This window comes from Leptosomus discolor, chromosome 1 (genome assembly GCF_034619465.1).
Source record: "Leptosomus discolor isolate bLepDis1 chromosome 1, bLepDis1.hap2, whole genome shotgun sequence".
NCBI classification, from domain to species: Eukaryota; Metazoa; Chordata; class Aves; order Leptosomiformes; family Leptosomidae; genus Leptosomus; species Leptosomus discolor.
The window spans coordinates 218,858,170-218,878,847 of NC_141391.1; the positions used below are offsets into that span (position 1 = coordinate 218,858,170).

The 20,678-nt window shown below is 53.3% G+C and overlaps 1 protein-coding gene across 2 annotated transcripts in view; it reads right to left on the reverse strand.

The window, feature by feature from the left end:
* SHANK3 (SH3 and multiple ankyrin repeat domains 3) overlaps nucleotides 1-20,678 on the reverse strand; it is a 342,763-nt gene that overhangs the window by 106,874 nt on the left and 215,211 nt on the right. For both annotated transcript variants that reach the window (XM_086475378.1, XM_086475373.1), the window contains exon 13: nucleotides 10,706-10,781. In XM_086475378.1, coding sequence (XP_086331504.1) covers nucleotides 10,706-10,781 — 76 coding nt within the window. The remainder of the gene's footprint in view (nucleotides 1-10,705; nucleotides 10,782-20,678) is intronic.

Here is a 20,678-nt window from a genome sequence, read left to right on the forward strand (position 1 = left end):
TCTCCTCTCCCCCACTCAGTAGATGGGAGAAAACCCTTACACGAAGTGCAGCATCAGAGAAAACATCTACATCTTGCCCAAAGACACCAAATGGTTGGTAGGAAAATAAAGTTTTCAAAGATCAGTGAAAGAACTGCACCACGGAAGAAAAACGACTAAGTTTAATGGTTGCAAAACGTTTAAAGAACCAAGTCAGTCGTTCATCTCTAAAGGTGGCTGAGAAGGAACAAGAAGGCTTCAACGTGGTCTAACTTGTTTTATTCTTCTACCCAGCATGAAGCAACAAGAATACACCCTCTGTGGAATTTGTGACTTTGTGGTTGGTGGTTTGTTGGTTCTTTTAAAGTTAGTCTGGACTGTTCAACTGCACTCAGCGCTGAAGTACAGGGGGAGGCTGATTCCTTCCACCTGATGTCCTCTGGTAAGGACACAAGGGCAGGGGTACTGCAGAAGACCAGGGGCTCAGTGGCACCAACGTCCTTTTGTGAGTAATGGTCAGTAACCAGCAGCAAAGGAAAGAGTGTAAGAAGCAGAACAACAGACCAGTGATCCACACGCAAATACCTTCCCCGCTTCTGAAAGCCATCAGCTGCATTCCTCTCAAGCCCCTGAACAGGTCACAGCGCTTCTTGGTCACAAATTAACTCTTCAGTAATTTCGTATTCTCATTTCGAATCCATTTATATTTTTGGCCTCCACAGCATGCAGCAGGAATAAATTCTACAATTTAATCACCAGCAGTGTGACAAAGTACTTTGTTTTATTTTAATCTTGCTGCTTGCTAATTCCACAGAGTGCCACCTCATTCCTTTGTACTGAGAAATCACTATTGTTCCATATTCACCTTCTCCTTGCCTACTCATGGTTTCATAAAGCTCTGTCAAATCTTCCTCAGGGCACCTCTTCCCTGAGATGAAGAGTTCCAGTCTACTTAACCTTTCCTCAAATTAAATGTGGTCCGTGCTTTGGGTCACCCTCGTTGGTTGCCTCTGAACCTCTTCTAATTGTTCTTGTCCAAATGGGTAAACTACAACCGCAAGCAAGAGACTGCCAAACCGTGGATTTACATAGAAGCATAATGCTATTTTTAGTCGACTTTCTATTTCTTCCCTGTTTCCTAACATCCTATATGTGTCATCAGCTGCTGCCCTGCTGATGCCTGCCGAGAACTACCCACACGACTCCAAAACCTCTCGGAGTCCAATGCCTGACAGGAATCCGTCGCTAAGCAGGTACGTGCTTCAAAGACTTTCAACCCGAGAGACAGCAGGAGCCAGAAACACTTTGGTCTCAGACGAGCTGTTTAGCGACCAACAGCTCCACCAGTTGTCACATCCCAAGTTCTGGCTGTATTCTGCCTATTACCTGACCAAAACTTACTGTAAATATACCACAGGGAACAGGACCCCTCTGACCAAGTCTTCTGACAAACACCGAGGACGGGGAGCACCGTCCCTCCCACCACCCCACCATAACCCCTTTGCTCCAGCACTTCACCTACAGCGACACCCACGGCAGCGACACCAGGCATGGCACACTTTGCTTAGCTGCAAAAAGAAAGGAAAAACTCAAAGGAAACCCCTTTTACACACCTGGAAAATAATTTTTGGACCGATTGTTCACAGAGTTTTCCACAACCTGCTTTTCAAACCACTAACCAGTTTTCCTGAATATTTTTTTGAAGAAGAGAAGGAATGAGGTTTAGTGAACAGTTCCCCTCTCCAACGCCCCTTTAGTCATTAATAAGTAGCTCTGGAGGCTGGAGCTGTTCAGCTCGGGCACCTCGCAGAAGCTCACGCTGGCTGATGCACTCTGCTTCAACCCATTCATGACATCATTACCTGGCGCTACTTCTTGCATCAAACAGGCCACAAAGCCTCCTCATTTTACCCACCAATGCTGGAACTCCAAATTGCAGAGAAAGCTGAGCAGTCTGGCACAGGACCCGAGCACAAGCAGTGCTGAGGGAAAGCTCGGGCTTCTGGTGGAGCCCACTTCTTACCATCTCATGTTCTTGCAGCACCACAGAATCACGTAGGCTGGAAAAGACCTTTAAGATCATGGAAACTCTCTGTGAAAGAGCTAAGCGGTCCCAGAAGATACTGTTCACCAAAAGATCTTAAAAGACTATTTTGAAGGCACGTTGATTTGACAAGTGGGATCATCAGAAGCCTTTCCAAGAAGAGATTTCATTTTCTCCCTCTACACTTCTGTTGCCATAGAAATGACGGCGGCACTCGCCCAGTGCAAATCGCCTCTTCCCACCCAGACGGGCTTGCTGCTGTGACACCCCACGTCCTGCAGCATACCAAAAGCAGGGACCTCTCCAGATCTGACCAGCAGCTCGAGCTGCACAACACTTTTCTCAAAGATTCATCCCCATCTCCGTTTCTAAGCATGAAACTCCTTTTGCAGAGGTGTTTTTGATGCCCTGCCCTGTGAGGCCATTAGCCAGGCCTCCTCCACGCTCCCCCCTGAGCCCTGCCTGCGACACTGCCCCTCCCCAGGCTTGCTAATTAGCCACAACTATTTGGAACGACAGAGAAACTGATGCAATTTCCAAGTCCCTGCCTGCTGCTTGCCTCCCAGACGATAACTCGCAGGAGCAGAAATTGGGGAGGGTTCCACCCCCTCAGCAGGCTCTAACAGCAATCCTAAACTACCAGCGCCCCGAGATCTGACGAGGCAAGAACAGCCAATAAATAAGCTGCAGAGTGGAAAAAAATAAAGGAAATTGTCTCAGAGCCACACGCAGCCATGAAACAGCTCGAGGAAATCCAGAACGACTCCTTTTACACGGTCCCGTTCAGAAGAATGGGAACGAGCTCTTTGCTCTTATGTCCCCACCGCCTGCACAGCCCTGGCCTCCCCCGAGGCACGTACGGCCTCAGGAGCCGATGCGCAGAGGTGCCCCGGGGGTGGGAGAGCCCAGCGGCTGACATCGGCCAAGGTGCTGGTATCAATGGGGGAGTACGAGCTACGAGCACACCGCCAGGAGGGACGACGGCCGAAAGGAGCCAGCGAAGAGACAGAAATGGCAGCCACGGGACTGCATCGGTGCGGGGCAGACACGGGTACTGCTCTCCTCCACGGCGGGGGATCGCGGAAGCGGCAGGTCAGTGGCGCGGTCCCAACGCTTTCTAGGTGATTTTACCAATCTCTGACATTACTGGTTCGCTCACCCAGTCCGCCGGAGCAGAGGGGCACTGAAGCATACAAGGGGAGGCTGGGAGCGCCGGGCTTTCTCCCCTCGGAAGAGAGGCGGTGGACACCTCCCTGCCGCCTGCCACCACCTCATGGGAGGCTGTACAGAAGAGAGGAGACTCCTGGAGGTGCACAGGGACGGGACAAGAGGCAACGGACACAAACTGAAGCACGAGGAACTATAATGAGATACGCAGAAAACCTCTCCACCCTGGAAAAAAACACTAGGATATGGGCCCAAGGGGGCTCTGGGACCTCCAACCTCAGAGACATGCAAAGCAACCTCACCCAGCTGGCCCCGCTCTGAGCAACCAGTTGTGCCAGAAACTGTAATTCTGTGTATTGACATATTTGGCCAGTCACAGCATCTAAGGGCACAGAAATCCCTGCTTAGAGACTTCTTCATGTTCTTCCTCCCTTCTAAAGGGAGGCCCATCCAGATGGCTCGTGAATGCTCACGGTTGTAATCTCTCTCCCTGGTCAACTAATCCCCATGACTGAATAATAAAAAAAATAAATCCTAAATTGTCTATTGCTCCCAATTCTTTTCCTTCCCAGCTGTGCCATGTAGAACGTGGGCTCTTAATTTTATAGAGTTAATTTCGAACCACTTAATCTCTTCCCTTAACATAGTTCATCAGAGAAGTTGATTCCCCTTGTGATTGCCTCTTGCTGATAAGAACAAGCTCAGACTTCTCTCCCCATTTGCCTTATTCCTATTTCAGACCGGATTAGGTTTGCTGAGCCCTGTCCCGCGCTCCTCATCCTCAGAGGTCTGGGGCAGGCTCTTATTGCCCTCTGGTGCCCTTGGGTGCACCCCAGCACACCTCGACTGCGGAGCAGCCTCGCGCTCTCTTCTTTCTTTAACTGCAGTTACGCTTCAAAGAGACACCAGCCAAGGGTGGGGAACTGGCCCGAACAGTCCCGCACCCTCCGCCAAAGCAGACCCCGTCCCTGCCCTCTCTTCCCGGCAACGCGCTAGTGAACTGCTCGGTAACATTGCTTCCCCAGAGGCTGACTCCACAAAAGAAAATCTCTATTCAGTATACAGCCCAGTGTCTTCTCATGTTCTCACGTATACCCTTCCACATATTCATAGCTTTCTTTTCACCCTACTAAGCCAAAAAAGAGTAAATTACAGACCCTACCCAAGTCTGCAATTCAGCCGCGTGGATGCTGCTCCCTGCTCTACTGCACAGGGCATCCATTCAAACCCGCAACTATTTCAAAGGCTTTTCCTGAAATCTAAAGTCACTTGTGTGTAATTTTCTCAAGTACTTTTAAGTTGTTCCTCAAACACTGTCATTATGTTAATCTTCTCCCACGTTTGAGACCTCCAGTGAAGTCAGAGATGACGGAACAAGCGCTCTCCTGCAAATCGTGTTAACCGATCTGCTGCAGTGATCTTACAGCACCTCGGTTAGTTCTTAATTTCTGCTCTCAAGGAATGTATTGGCCCAAATACTTAATATTTTAAAAAATGGGGGGGGGGAATCCATTTTGTTTATCTGTTTATTAAGGTGATCCTAAACCCACCTTGTGAATCCTCACACCACGCTCCTGACCGCCACCTCACATCCACAAGCCGCCTACTATCGAGTCCAAACTCCACTTCCATCCTGTAACGCCGACAAAATGCACACTTGCACCCCTGGGCTCAGTCCCACGCTGCCATCCCAGTCACCATCGCCACCCCCACGCTCCACCAACAGCCACGTTTTGAACTCCAGCACACAGAGCAGAGAAGCTTCCACCGAAATGGCGCTTCGCCAGCCGCCCGGTGCCTCTGTCATGGGATGCCCTTTGTTGGTCGGGTGGCTGGTGGCTCCAGCAGCGCTGCTCCCATCACCCACCCCTGCAGACCGGGCGGTGGGTGCCGCCCAGGCTTTGGCAAGGCCAGCCCTGGTCTCGAGGAAGGTAACAAAGCAGCCGCTTGTTCTACCTCGCACCAGTTTTCCCCACTGAACGGCGAGGCCACGTTTCCCTTTCGCGCTCGGAGCAACCCATGAATGAGTGATGAGCACACAGATGTGCTTTAAGAAACTTCTTTCTCCTTTCCTGTCACCACACTGTAAGTATTTTGACACAGCAGGAGCAGAAGACACAGCACCCCACTGCTCAGCACCACCACTGTCTCACTGTCTCCACCAAAGCCAACCCTAGCTCCTTCTTCATTCCAGGAGCGAGAGTAAAAGCACTCGAGTTGCATGTCATTGGGCAAATTAGTGGAATAACGATCCATTAAAGGCTATTAAATACAAAGACATTGCCTCTGGCTCAGGAAGACTCTGAACGGAAAATTGCTGCCGGCAGGAATAATATTTCGGGTTGCTTACGCTGTTCTCGTAACTGCACGAAGCGCCTGCCATTGGCCACCGTGCAACACACGATACTGGCCTGAAGGACCTGTGGCCGCTCCAGCGTGGCTGTCCTCATGCTTTCGTGTTATGACCACACACCATGATATGGAGATGCAGCTAAAATCCTCCAGTCTGTTCCAGTTCAACCCACCAAAATCTGTTGAAACCCCAGTTTTCACAGCCAGTGTCAGCACAGTTATTGTGATCCCAGCAGATCCCGGTCATACTCTGGCAGAGCAGCCAGTTTATCAGAACTTTGCGTGCATCGACTGCCTGGGAACGCCAAGGCCAACTGGACTACAACCTGCAAGGAGGCATGGATGATTTGGTCTGGAAGAGGCTTTACATCCCCCTGACACTCAGTCCTGGAGGACTTCGGGGTGGAAAGATGCGTTCTTCCTCCTGGCTAAGGGTGCGGCTAAAGGCACGCATGTACACACGACCTCCTCCCTCTTCTCTGCCGATCGATTCTGGGGCAACAGGGCCACTCTGAGCAGAACTGCCACCACCAGAACAATCCATGCACTTTGTTCCCAGCTGCCCTCCTTTGTGAGGGTCCCTGGAGGCTAAGTTAGAAGACAGATGGGACATCTACTTATTCACCTGTGGGAGACGACTCCATTCCACCATCCTTGCCAGCCCGCTCCTCCTCAACGCAGGCTCTTTATACGGACAAATAACACTGTGGCATGCGTATGGCAGGGGAGGGGATTTCCCCCAGATTAGAGGGAAAACAGGAACGAGCCAGAGCCAAGATGGGCTCCTTTGCAGCAACCCGTGACCCACAGACCACTGGGCGAGTGCCTTACTCTAATATGGTTTCTGTTTTGCCTTACACAGAAAACCAACTGACCTTAAGGAAAGGGTCTGAACAAGGGGCCTGAGTTGGCACGGGATTCTGGAAGCATGCATCACGTAGTGGAAATAACGACCCGAACAACAGGCTTACTCCTGTGGAGGTGTAGCTCAACAAGAGGACTCAAAATCTGCATCAGTCTACAACTGCCACAGACCTGCTGAGCTCGGAAGGGGACTCTCGAGATCATCTAGTCCAACCTCCTCACTCAAACAGCATGCTTAGAGACTGCAGATGCCCCATCCATGGAAACATTCAATGTCAGGTTGGAGGGGGCTCTGAGCAACCTGATCTAGTTGAAGATGTCCCTGCTCACTGCAGGGGCATTGGACTAGATGGCCTTTAAAGGCCCCTTCCAACCCAAACTATTCTGTGATTCTATGACCATGGCCAGCCAAGTTTTGAGTATCTCCACAGTTGGAGGTTCTCTCTGCAGGACCTTGCATTTCCCTTGGTTGAACTTCATAAAGTTCCTCTCTGCCTGTTTCTCCAGCCTACCCAGGTCCCTCCGGATGGCAGCACACCCATCTGGTGTATCAGCCAGTCCTCCCAGCTCTGTACTGGCTGCAAACTGGCTGAGGGTACACTCTGCCCCAAGTCATTAATGCAGATGTTGAACAGTACTGGCCCCAGGATTGACCCCTGGGGTACTCCACTAACGACTGGCCTCCAACCGGACTTTGTGCCACTGATCACAACCCGCTGAGCCTGGTCATTCAGACAGTTGTCAATGCGCCTCGCTCCCCACTTCAGTAACGACACTTTGTCAGCTCATCTGTGAGGGCCTTACATGAGACAGGGTCAAAAGTCTTACCAAAGCCAACACAAACAACATCCACCACTCTCCCCTCACCCAACAAGCTGTCACCTCACCGCAGAACGCTGCCAGCTTGGGTAGGCAGGATTTCCCCTTCACAAATCCAGGCTGGCTACTCCCAGTCCCTTCATGTGTTTGGAAATGGTTTCCAGGGTTAGTTGCTCCATCACTTTCCCAGGGATCAAGATGAGACTGACCAGCCTGGAGTCCCCCACACTCTTCCCTACCCTTCTTGAAGACAGAAGTGTCATTTTCTTCCAGTCACCAGTAACCTCTCCTGACCACCTGTGAATGCCATCAGACAGCTCCCCTGGCACTCACGGGTGCATTTCATCAGGTCCATGGACTCGTGTGTGTCCTGTTTGTTTAAACGTTCCCATATCTGATCCTCTTCCACCCGGGGCAAGTCGTAATTGCTCCAGACTTCCCCTCTGGTCTGAGGGGCTGGGGGTTGTTGAAGGCCAGTCTTACCAGTAATGACTGAGGCAAAGGCGGCATTTAGTACCTCAGCCTTCTCCTTGTCCTTCGTCACTAGGGTCCCCACCCCATTCCACAGCTGGTGCATGCTTTCTCTAGTCTTCCCTCTGCCGCTGGTGTCACTTGCAAAATCCCTTCCCATCCCTTGCCAGATTCAGCTCCAGGTGGGCTTTGGCTTTCCTAACCCCATCCCTGGAGGACAGGGTGATGTCTCTATATGCCTCCCAGGTCACTTCTCCCACCCATGTACACCTCCTTCTTGTGTCCGAGTTTAGCAAGGAGCTCCCCGAGCGTCCCCACAGACCTCCTGCTGCCCCTGCCTGATTTCCGACTTGTCAGGATGGGCCATTCCTGAGCTTCAAGGAGGCTGTCCTAGAATAGCAACTGGCTCTCTTGGACACTTCTTCTCTCCAGGATGGTATCCCATGGGATTTTTCTGTGCAGATCTCTGAAGAGGCTAAAGTCTGCTCTAGAGACAGATGCCCAGGCTTCCTCCAGCATGGAGTGAAGAGTTCAGAGCCTAGGAATAGCACCACTGTTGGCCATTTCAGCAGCCACAGGAGATATCAAGGAGAAGGCCATGCCTTGAAATCTGCTCCCTGTAGGGCTGGCAAACCTCACTTTGAGCTTCAGAGAAAAGCCCACCACACCTGCAGCAGCAGCAGCCGTACCAGCTCAGTCCAGTCGCCCTCCTGACCTCCCAGCACCAGCCGAGAGCGGGAACATGACGAGGAAAGCAGAGCGAGAACACAGCCATGATTCCCCACCACGCGCTCCTGACTGCCGCCGCTGGAGGATAAGTGAGGGCCTTAGCCAGAGCTGGTCTCTCCATATTCAGAAGCCTGCAAATGATTTTTCTTCCTCGGATTTACCCCACTGCTTTCTGAACCCCTTGCAGTTTTTAGCACTCGGTGTGTCACTGAGCAAGGAGTCGCGCAGGCTAATTGCACATTAGATGGAAGAACCACGTACTTGTTTCATTCAGTACCTCGTGTTCTTGCATGGGAAGACACAGAGATCAACTACCTCTGGTTCAGCTTTTCCGTTATCACTTCTTTGTGGACTTCTACCAAATCCCTTCTCTTTCGGCATCATTTTCCAAGCTTGAGAGTCTCAGTCCATTTAGTCTCCCCGCTGATGAAAGATGTTCCACAGTTTAGAGCACCTGGGCGTTTTCTCTGCCAACTTTTCAAGTATTACTTTGGTCTGAAAGACCAAAACTTGCAAGCAGGTTTCAAGAGGTGGGTACAGCACAGGTTTTTGCAAAGATATTCATAATTACGTTTCCCATTTTGTTCTTTTTTCCTTTCCTAACAATTCCAAAAATTCAATTCGCTTTTGCAGGTTTGGACTGGAATCAAAGTGAGCCCCAAGTCTTGTTCCTGAGCAGAAGTCAGTCCAACACCTTCACTGCATATGAAACACCACTACTGGGTTTTTTCCACATACTTGTTGATTTTCTGTGTTGGTGTTCAGCTGCTCCTTCGTCATCCAGTACCAGTGTCACCAGGGACCCTCCTTCACAACTGCTTCAGTTGTGTTTTCTGACCTACTCTTTGGTCTGATTTTTCCAATGCCTCAGTGCCAATGAAGAAGTTTTCACTGTGATGTCTCAGTGATGTCAGATCTGTATTCCTAAGCAAGTACGAAGAGCTGAAAAATCTTTAGTGGGCAAGAGCACCTCACAGCTTTTCTTCTGGTGTGTGTTATCTTGCATGTGCCAAAATAAACTTTTTTTGCTATCACACTGTTTATCAACCCAGCTTGATGCAATCCCAGCCACCTACTCTTCTTTTGCTTAAAGAATGTAACTTTGACTCATCTGCAAATTTTTACCCATTTCCTGCCCTTTAAGACCAAGAGCAACCAGTGACCCCAGCACTGACCTTCTGGGGGTTCCCCGTAGCATTCGGCCATGGTGGAAATGTACTGTTGTTCCTCCCTGTTTTTCTTCTTTACCGTTTTCTGAGTCATAGCAGCATTTTCTCTTTCGCCCCATGATCAGTTAGGAAAACAAACAGCCCTGAAGAAGCGCGTCACACAATTTTTGAATATCAAAACATGTTACACACGGTACTTTGAGTAAAAGGTGCTCAGACCCACAGAGACAGATTTGGGGTAAGAAGCTCAATAATCCAGAACACTCATTGCTTTGTTGGTAAACTCTGAGACCTCAGGATAACTCGGGGTTTGTATAATGAATTCCCACAATTTGCTCCTGTCACGTCATAAGCAATAATGCCCATCCAATTACTTTAATGACAATTAGTTTTTATGAGCACTAAGGCCTGACTGCAAGCAGAGATCGTACTCCAGAGTAATCCCACGTTTATCCCTCAAACACAGAACCCCAGTGCCCAAAGCGCATTCCTGAAGCCAACCAGAGACCCCTTCCTACAGCCCAGCCCCCTACGAACGTGTCCACCAGCCCCACACGCTCAAGACCTAGCTCAAACCAGCAACATCACCCCTGCTGTCACGACTGAATCCCTGCCGAGTTCGACCACCTTCCCAAAGGTCGGTCTGCGTGCCGAGGCCAGCACGCTCAACGGCCACGCACCAAACAGCCCTGGTGAACACCCGAGGCCCAGGCAGCACATCCAGGCCCACCGACGGGCTGGAGGGACAGCTCTCTTCGTGCCATCCCCTGCACAACAGCATCCTCCTCTTTTCCCCTTCAGAGCGAAGCTGTAACTCTGCATCTGCATCCAACGTATGTTCTTCAGTTCCTGGAGCACACCAAAAATTCTCCAGAACATTTTTTCCTCAACTGAGATGTGAGCCAGGCTGCCCTGCAGCTTCAACATTCTGTTCACCTAAGCCTTACCTGGGACTTATACTTTAGACTATAATTGAATTGACCAAAACAACCAGAAAAGTTTCCTTCCTGTGAAATTAAAACAATGCTTACTGCTGTGTCAGGAAAAGGAAATACTTTTTCCGTGGAAATGAATCTCCTCATAATCACAAAGGAAAGATGCTGGTGCTTACCTGTGAGAGGTGAAATTGTCGTAAGAGCCCACAGTATAATGTCGGAAGAGACGCTTTGTCCTGTCTTCTCTGGTTTCTACAAGAGAAAAGACACATCACAAAGCTGAGAGCTAAAGGAACACTTCTCCGTTGTCGCTGCTTCCCCTACGTGTACACAAACGGAGTGGACCCCCCTTTCATGCACGTGTTTAACCACAAACAATCATCTGTGTGCAGACGTGTCAGTGTGACCAGTCCCACGCATGCTTGTGTTCGTCCCACGTGCACACAGACAGCTCCGGTGAATGTAAGAGCTCTTCGCCAAAACTTCTAAACTGCATCAAGGCATCGAATCTCACCAAGGCTCCAGAGCAGAGCCAAAGAGGAGAACCAACGCCGGTAAGGCAAACGCACGCTCCGTGTCCCAAGGCAGCAGCCCCGTTCCTTCCCATGTTCTGTTTGGCCACACTGATCTTGCACGCCGCAGCACAGAGGGCTGCAGTTCCCACAGAGCAGGTCTAGCCTTCCTTCTCACCTGGTGGCCAACGAGCTCTCCCGCTGCGCAGGAGTCACGGCAAGGGAAAGCTGGGAACCCAGAGAGACTTCTGTCACCACTCATCTGCTCACCGTTGGCACCAGCCCCAGCAGCGCTTCGGCCAAAGCCAGGGCAGCAGGCGTTTCAGGCCATACTTGGACCAAACCTCCCCTTTAGGCTGTAACAACTCAGGAGCCTGCTTGCCTGCCTCAGAAGTGCAAAAAAGTCCAAGAACCTGCCAGCCCGATCTGTGAAGCCGACAGCAAACGAGATGTGAGGGCCTCCAGGTCGCTGGATGCCGAAGGAAGGCAGCCTGACTCATGGCCAAGTGGACAGAGATGCCACTGCAGACACCCGGAATACGGTCTGCAGCTGATGGGTTAAGAGGAGACGTGGCAAGGAGACGTAAAAGAATTTAAGCCGGACGTTCCCAGCCGCCATCTCCTGAGACAGAAGAAATTGGCATCACAGAACCCAACCCAACCTTCTTGCATGGCCCAGGATGACCGCTGACTGCTCACCCCGCACAAAGCAACCAGGCCCTCGCACTAACGCGGCTGAGCCCGTCACGCTGAACCAGCGCGTCCGCGGCTACAGGAGGGTGACGGGACCCCAAACCACCAGGTAACTCCGCTCCTCTGCTTTGTCACTGCTTCCTTTTGAAGCCCTTGGTGCTGCTCGCGGCACTGCTGGCTACGCCAGCGGGCAGGCTGCCGGTGTGACTGCAGCCTGGCAGGTCTTTCAGCATGCTGACTAGGGCAGCCCGAGAGAAGGAACGAATAGAGGGGATGAATGGGAGTGGAAAAAGTATAGAAGAGACTCACCTTTTCTCTCTGGTAAGGACACAAGCTGTCGGGGCCCAAAGCAGTAACAGTATCAAATAAACACTTATTTCCACCTGCGTTGGAATTCAAGTGGCAGCAGCCAGCGGGAAGGGGCTGCAGAAGCAGAGGGACAGTTTTTACTGTCGCCACAGCACTGTCGATCCAACACGCTTTGTTTTGAGCTCAGGTCAGGATGCACTTTCAAACCTTTCATCCCAGCCTCACCATCGCATGAAACCATCGCTGCTGGCAGAGGGAAACGCTGCCTCAGCAGCCACCACGCCCCTGTGCCACCGCGGGGACAGGCGGCAGCCCTGGAGGCAGCAGCAGCAGCCATGGCTCCCCACAGTCCTGCCTCTCACGCCCCCCTGACGAGCACGGGCTGCCCTCCGCTGCCGCACGCCGCTGCCAGAGACCCCGCTGCAGCCTCCTGGTCCCAAAGGTGCCCCCGCACGGGGTTCGAGGTACGTGCCCCAGCACAGGCGTCCTGCTCTCGGGGATCCTCACCCCCAGCACCCGCCTCCACAGGCAAAACGCCTGCTATCGGCATGGCTGAAGGAACAATTAACTTCACCAAAGTCTGCCCAGAGCAGCCGTGGCTGCCCCCTCCCTGGCAGCGCTCAAGGCCAGGCGGGACGGGGCTGGGAGCAACCTGCTCTGGTGGAAGGTGTCCCTGCCCATGGCAGGGGGTTGGAACTGGATGGTCTTCGAAGTCCCTTCCAACCCAAACTGTTCCATGACTATCATTCTATGACTTAGAAATAAAATCACCCAATACAGTACTTGTTTATACTACTGAAAACACAGACTTGCTTTTTTTCCCTCTGATTCTTGTTTTTCTGCTCCTCTGGCGTGTTTGGTTTTGGTTTATTTTTTTTAGCTTTTTCCTTTCTTTCTCAGAAGGGCTGAGGAACAGCCTGGCATGCTGGCACTTGTTCCCCCCAGAACAACGCCCTACGCTTTACGGTTCTGGCACTCCTTCCTACGGCAGCGGTCTCCAAAGTGGGGTGCACAAGACAATCCACTGGGGCATGGGAAGAAAACATTTTTTATATCATTAATCAAACTTAAAAATATTTTTATATGGTGTTTATTCCACCTTTATCTCCCTATTCTGTAGTTTCTATTTTTGCACATGCTTTACAGCGCACCTAGTACCTTGGCGGAGTAGCACAGGTAAGTAATTCATCAGTAAACATACGGGTGCGGGGGGTGCATGCTCAAAACCACTTTTTTACCAAGGAGAATGTGATTGAAACGGTGAGAGCCCAACGCATGGGACATGCAGCATCACAGAGATTAACGCAGGTGCTCTGGCAACCCCCCCCAAAAGAAGCGAGTGCACAGCAGCCCCCAGCACCCCACGCAGACAGCGAGGACCAGGACGCCCTGCAGCAAGTGAGGTGCAGCCCGGCCCTCGCAGTGCTGTGGCTTGGGAGCATTTGGGGGTGTCCTCGTGCAGTGAGCAGCTCCCGGTGATCCCACCGGCTACTCCAGCCTCGCCGCTGTGCGTTGCCTCATGCGTTTACCTAATCCGGAGGGAGATTTCTTGGAGCCCGATGGCGCAAGGGGGGCTGATGGCTTCCCGTGAATCTTCCGACTAGGTGGTCGTCCACCGAGCCCCGTCCCTGCGGTCCTTGGAAAAACTGTCTCAAAGAACCAAGGAATTAATCTTACTGGCAAAAAGGCAGGCTACGCCGGGAAACAGAGATGTTAAGGACTGATCAGCACAGCAGCACGCCGCAAGGAGCTAAAGGAGATAAACCTTTCGCCTGGACCATCTGAGGCAGCTTCTCCCCTTGCTCACCACCACCCTCCGTGGAGGCAGAGGGTTCTCAGCTCTGCGTCGAGGGGACACTGGACTCTACCCTCGGCAGCACAACCAAAACGGCCATAAAGAAAAGGAGGCACCACGTGTTCCCAAGGGGGGTGACGTGCTGCCAGGGAGGCACCTGCACCGCATGCCGGCTCCCTCCCCGCCGCTGCGGGAGTGCCCGGACAACGGCAGGGAGTGACCTCCCGCTCCGTTCCTGCCTGTATGCCATGGGCACGGCGGGGATCCCACAATGCTTCCCACTGGGCAACAAGGCCTAAAAAATACCTAAACCACCAGGACACGCCTTGTTCGCTGTGCCTGTGAACAAGCTGGCACCCGCCACTCTTTGCTACTCGACAAGGATGTACAAAAACTGGGAGGGGGGAGACAGGAGAGGGAAGGAAGAAGGGCTCCCGTGGAGGCGTGGGCATGGCACAGCCGGTGACGGTGAGCACGTCCACCCTCTCCACTCCATGGCACGTGACGATGCTCTTCCGCAAGAGACGCCCATGGCCCCCTTGGACCCCTGGGAGGGAGGGAAGGGGCACGCTGCTGCTGCGGCACCGCAAACCCTGTTCCGACAGGCACCCCCGCCTCGCTGCTCCCCTCGCTCCTGCCTTCAGGAAGTCCCGCTCCCCCCAGCCCCACGCGCCTGAGCTTCAGTCCCTTCTCCTCTCTCTTCTCCACCCTACTCTGCCTCCTCCTCTTCATCCCCTGCCTCCCTCCACGCATGCACGGACACTTGTACCTCATCTTCAAACACCTCTATCGATCCCATTCCAGATAAAAGAACGGTGACGTGGTGACGGGAGCAGGATTTATGGGCTGTCCGCAGCCCAAAGGCTCATCCTCTGCCTGACTCCTAAATATAGCTGCTGCCGAGCGCGTGTTTAACAGAGCCGTCATGGAGGCACCAGGGACCGAGGCTGATGGATGGAGGGGAGCGAATCACTCAGAGACAGGTGTGGAGAGGGAGGCTCTCGCTTCAGAGAAGAGGGAGCAAGAGGACACGAGGGCAGCCCGGTGGGACAGGCTGTGCCCACAGGGTGGCAGGGGCTCATCAGACACACGCAGCAGTCCAAAAGGACAGGCACAAGCAGTGAACAGGAACAGGGAACACAGAACACTCGAAAACTACAGCCTGGAAACCAGGAGGAGCGTGTGGAGGGGTGCAGGCCGTACTCAGGCTGCTCTGCACACTCCTGTAAAGTGCCCTTGTGGGGTTTTCAAAAGGCAACCCCTTCTAGATAAGTCTGCCTAAAGCATTACACAAAAATACAGGAATATTGACATGCCACCACTTGCCAAGAGCCATCTGGATGTGCCAAAGGAAAGGTTCTGAGAGAAGCAGCTCTCACGCACACTGACCGGACAGAGCACTGCTGGGCCAGGGCAGACCGGCAACAAGCTTGGGTGCCGTTCCCATGCATCCTCCAGCACCTGGACTGTCCCCATCCTCTCTTCTCTCAGGCACCAACGCTGGGTTGCATACAGAAAAAAACAGCTTTTCTGGAATGTGAAAAATATACCTTTTTGTTTCTACAGAATATTGGAACTACATTTCTAAATACTATTGAGAATTCAATTTAATGCAATTTAGTCTTATTAAATGCAAGATTTATGCACCTCTAATTATTGGCAGCCATTTCTCTTTCGTCCTCTATTGCTGACCAACTGCTCCTGCACCACAAGCAGCACCTGAAGGGCAGGCACCCTCCGAGGTGAGCAGGCAGAAGTACCCCACGCTGCCCGAAGGACCGGACCCGGCAGCCAACACGTCCCAACAAGCACCTTCCCCGATGCCACCGGCTGCGCGCCCCGCGGGCCAGCGCAGCACATGCCAGCTCCGCAGCACGGGGTGCCAGGTCACAGAATGACAAGTCATTTTTTGGAAACTGATCTCTCTCATCATTTGATGCAGCAGCAGGGATGTTATGGTTGTCATCCAAGAGCTAGATCAAGAGGAGAGGTCAAGGTCACAGCAAACCATAGAGCCTTCACGCAGAGAAGGAACCAAGGGAGGGAGATACCAGACTCTGGGCTCATCAAGGAAGAGGGTTTAGACCAGATTCTGTCCTCTAACTTGAAATGCCAGCTAAAAGCAGCAACATGAAGTCAGAGGAGACGCGGTCTCAGGACTGGAGAAGGCTGGGGTCCACAGTGGTGCCTTCTCAAGCATACGGACACTTCTTGGGCCAGCACACCCACGGAGGAGGCTCGCAGATGCCCTGTCTCGGTACGGGAGTTCTGATTCATCACTTCTTGAACTGCCTCAGCACCCTGGAAAAGACACCATATCCAGCTGATGCTCTCATTGAAGACAAGCGGTGGGTGTCCCATCCTCTCGCGGCGGCTGGACCACGAGCCTGGCGGATGCTGTGCCCAGTGCCAAGGGAGAGCCGCACTGCCCTGCCGGCATAGCCAGCACCAGGACTGCGGGCAGGAGAACCCTCCAAAGCTGCGAAGGGGTGTGGTGGGAGGGCCATGGTGCCACAGCACGTCCGAGAAGCAGCGTCTCAGCCCTGGAGCAAGCCAGGTGCTGCAGCCCCCAGCTCCCCTGCTGCCCCCCCGGCTCCCCGCCCCGGCACGGGCAGCCGGAGCGCTGCTGCCCATTGTGGGTTTCACCCACGCACCCCAAACCGCGCTCTCGAGCACCTGACTCAGAGGAGGCTGATGAGCAGATGTCACCACAATTAAAGCCTCTTCCAGGCTCTGTGCCAGGCAGCCAATCTGGCTGGGGCGGCCTCGGAGCGCTGGCGACGGAGAGAAAGAGAACAATTTCGGAAGAAGAAATGCTGAACTATGCTGAGGGGGGGGCGGGAAGGACACACAGTGCCTGAGACCAGAGCGGAGCCTGATGCTCCTCCACACAGAGAAGGAGCCAGAGCAGGCTGGGGGGCTGGGGGGCTTCACTTCTGTCTCCAGCTGCGGCGACCGTGGACCAGTGCCCCATGGCAGCAGCGGGGCGCGTTTAGGCAGGGGCTCTGCCTGCCGCAGCCACGAGCCTTGTTTCAAGCACAGGAACCCTTCCAGCGTGACTCTTCCCCTCCTCACAGGGCTGCCAGGGGAAGGAACGAATTCACACCCCTGCGGCACCCAGATCCGCTGACCGAAAACAGAGAAAAGCCTGAGAATGTACTTGCTTGGTGACTCGTGGTGTCACCGTGTTTTACACAGAATGGCTAACTATGGCTAACTCATCTGTGCTTCGCCCACGACTGATCGTTATCCTGTGAAGTTCAAACACAAAAACTTTCTTCCGAGAGCGAAGCCTTGCTGTACGGTGCTTAGTTTCATACAACAATTTACACACAAGATGGGATATGTTCGGTGAAACTCTGGCCTGCATTACATGAATGCACAGAGAAGATAATTGTGTTAGTCCCTCTGGCCCTTAATTTATGAGTTGTACTTGCAATACAATTATGCTTGTTAGAGTTTTTAGGCTTATCTGTAACCGAAAAAATGCAAATAAACCAAAAGTCTACTCTCAAACAACTATGAGTCAGAGAGCAGCATCTGTGCGTTGCCGTTCACAGGGCCAGGCTGTCCCCGAGAGGAGCGGGGAGAGCAGCTCAAGCCACAACGCCAAGCCAACAAATGTAGCAGAGCAGGGCCCGACGAGGTTCTGTTCCGCAGAAGATCTCCACAGCTATCCCGTGTGGATTTATCCACATTTCTGCAACAGAGCTATTTCCAGAAATGCCATCCAGGCAGCTGTAGTTGTTTCTGACCGAGCCCAAAGCCCCTGAGGGGGGACCCTGTCTGACTTCGCCTTCCTCCAGCGCGAGGCCAGGGTGTTCAGGGCAGGCAGTCCTTGTCCGCAGTCTCCTCCTCCTCCTCCGAAGCACCAGCTGCAGCTCCCCAGGCAAACCGCTCGCTCCAGAGACGCTGTCCCCACGATCTCACCAGCAGGACGCATCCCTCGGGAGAGGCCCGCAGCGCCTCCGCAACACCAGGGGAGGGAGGACAACGACACAATCCCAGCACAGATTTTCTTTCTTCTGGTTTGTTGTTTTGTTTGTGTTTTTTAAGATATAAAAAAAGTCCATCAGGATCATGAGCTCCCATGAGCTGTGAGTTACGTCCAGGGAAGATCATTTGTGCCAATGGTTTCCAGTCCTGCACCCACGCCGGTGTGCCAGGACAGCAGGAACCTGAGCAACGCCGTCTCCTCGCTGCCCAGAAGGCCAGCAGCAGGAGGCCTCACAGCCGTAACCCAGCACGGGTCGGTTTGCGTTCCCGACCCCAGACCACGGAGGACTGGGAAGCGCAAAGACCTCCCCAAGCGCGAAGACCCACGCAAACACCTTCGGTACTGACAGCCTGGGTCACTTCGCCCCATCTCCACCCGCTGCCGGGCACACGTCACCTCCCTCCAGACCGCTCTCCCCTCCGGTGACAGGAGCCCTCTGCATGGCACATGAAGCCCCAGGAGCCTCCTCTCCATTACAGGGACCACGGCTCCGTTGTCACTACAGGGGACTGAATTCCTCAGCGCGGCCCGGGACGGGCGTTTTCACTCTGAACACTTGCACCAGTTACTGTCCCACGTTACAGGGACAGCGCTGCTGTGAGCGACGGCAACTGGGCAAAGCTGCTCAGAGGCAGCAGCGGGTGGGCACGGCATGCATGTGGCACCCTCCTTCTCCACGGTTCACAACGCAGCTGGAGAGCTTCCCATTAAGGGCCACGCTCCCATTGATGCGCAGCCCAAAACGAGGGCAGCTACACCAGTAGCACGGCTGTACAACAGCTACACCAGTAGCACAGATGCAGCGTCACTATGGGACCGTGCAGAGGTGCCACCGGTCAGCGTTTCGTTTACACGTTCGCGTGTGTTCCCCACCTTCCCAGATCTCCAGGGTTCAGCAAACGGCAGGGCAGTGCTTGGCACCGCTTCGCCCTCTTGCCATCTTGGCCTTCAACATTCTGCACAACAGGGAGACAGAGCCCAAGGGTCGCACAAGCCCTGAAGTTCTGTGTATGACAGCACCCAGACAGAGAGGGGCTTCCTTCTCCCGAGGCTGGACAACAAGCCAGAATAAGAGTGTCCTTGCTGAGACCAGTGAAACCCACGCCAGGGGAAGCAGAGGAGAGAGGTGTTCATCTACTACCCAGAGCAGCCGTGGCTGCCCCCTCCCTGGCAGTGCTCAAGGCCAGGCTGGACGGGGCTGGGAGCAATCTGCTCTGGTGGGAGGTGTCCCTGCCCAGGGCAGGGGGGTTGGACGAGATGGTCTTTAAAGTGCCTCCCAGCCCAAACCATTGTGACTCTAGCACTGAGGAGCCACCTGCCCTGAGACCAAGAAGGCCCTGCTGGGCTTTGCCTAGTGCCAGGGAGGAGACAGCCTGAGGAGAACACGACCAGCTGCCTCCCCGGGGACAGGAGAAGGCTACTGAGAAGACACAGCAAAGCGCTTCACTGAGGCGTATGGCAGGAGTCACCCTCCAGAGGATGCAGCATCTCCCGTTTGCACCACCAAACGCACACCAAAACCCTTCATGCCACGCACTCAACCACCTCCGTACCTGCCAACCGCACCACTCCTACGGGACAAAAGCACTTCAGCCATATTTCTGCTTCTCACCCTTGCCCTCTGCAGACAGACCCAATGTCCCCAGGTCTTCCAGGGAACGGTGCCTGCGGACACCTTTCACGCAGACGATCCAGCTCACTGAAGCACACCGGGTGCTGACTCACGCCAGCAGGCTGAGCCCTTTGTCCCCGTGCTCACGGACAGAACTGCAGCCCTCCTATGAATGTAGCGTTGCATCTGCCCTCAGCATGAGGATGATACCACAGAGAGGAACAGTCACACCAAAAGTTGGGTGTTTCTAGTAGAGTAAGGGCTCCAGAGTCAAAAGGATCACACTGATGACACGACTGTGGCCAGGCCTGTGGACATTTCAGTGCCCACAACCCTCAGGGCAGCCTGCACTGAACTTGTGGCTACGAGCTGGATCTTAACCAGAGCCTGTAATGTCCTTTCTGGATTTCACAGAGTGCGTGGACGCAGCCACAGCTAAAGCTGTCCGAGGGTGGCATACCTTGTAAATGAAGTGTGCCTGGTCAGCAGCCCTGTCCAACCTGCTCTAGGTGAACCTACTTCAGCGGGGTGTTGGACTAGATGATCTCCAAAGGTCTCTTCCAATCCCGACTGTTCTGTGATTCTGAGAGCTGGCAGAACAAAAAACCAGGAATGCCTCTGGAGCATGCTCTTTTGCCCATAGCATCTAATTTTCTTGGGTCCTGAACTAAAGGCTTAGCTTAACTAGGCCTTCAAGCAGTAGTCAGGACCATCACAGCCAAAGCAAGGTACATAATGGGAATTCAAGTTCTTTCTTGGATTCTGGTACTGGGTCTATTTTTAGAGGTGCAGGCGTTAGCAGGGGTAGAGAAGTGCCAGATGGCCGTAGCAGGCTCTGTTATGACCTCACTGATGGACAGGGTCACTTGAACAGCAGCTATACGGTGACAGACATCCAAGAGCACATATGTTCCCACAGCTCAGTGTGCACAGAGATGCGAGAAATCTGACATCCTGCTGAAGAGGCCCTGAAATGATATTCAGTAGTCCCCACAGAGCGTGGAGAGCAGTCTTCCCACAAGTGAACCACGCCTCTGTGACAAGGTGATCTTTGAAGAGTCCTGTCCCAACACCCAGCCAAGAGAGGGGATTGCAAAGAGGGGAAGCTGGCAAGTGAGATTTGTCCCCCTGCACTAGCTCACTGCCAAGCCAGGAAACCCACTGACAGCACAACCCGCCCAGAACTTGGTCCCAGCTATGGAGAATGGAGACTCTGGGGATACGGGCACCC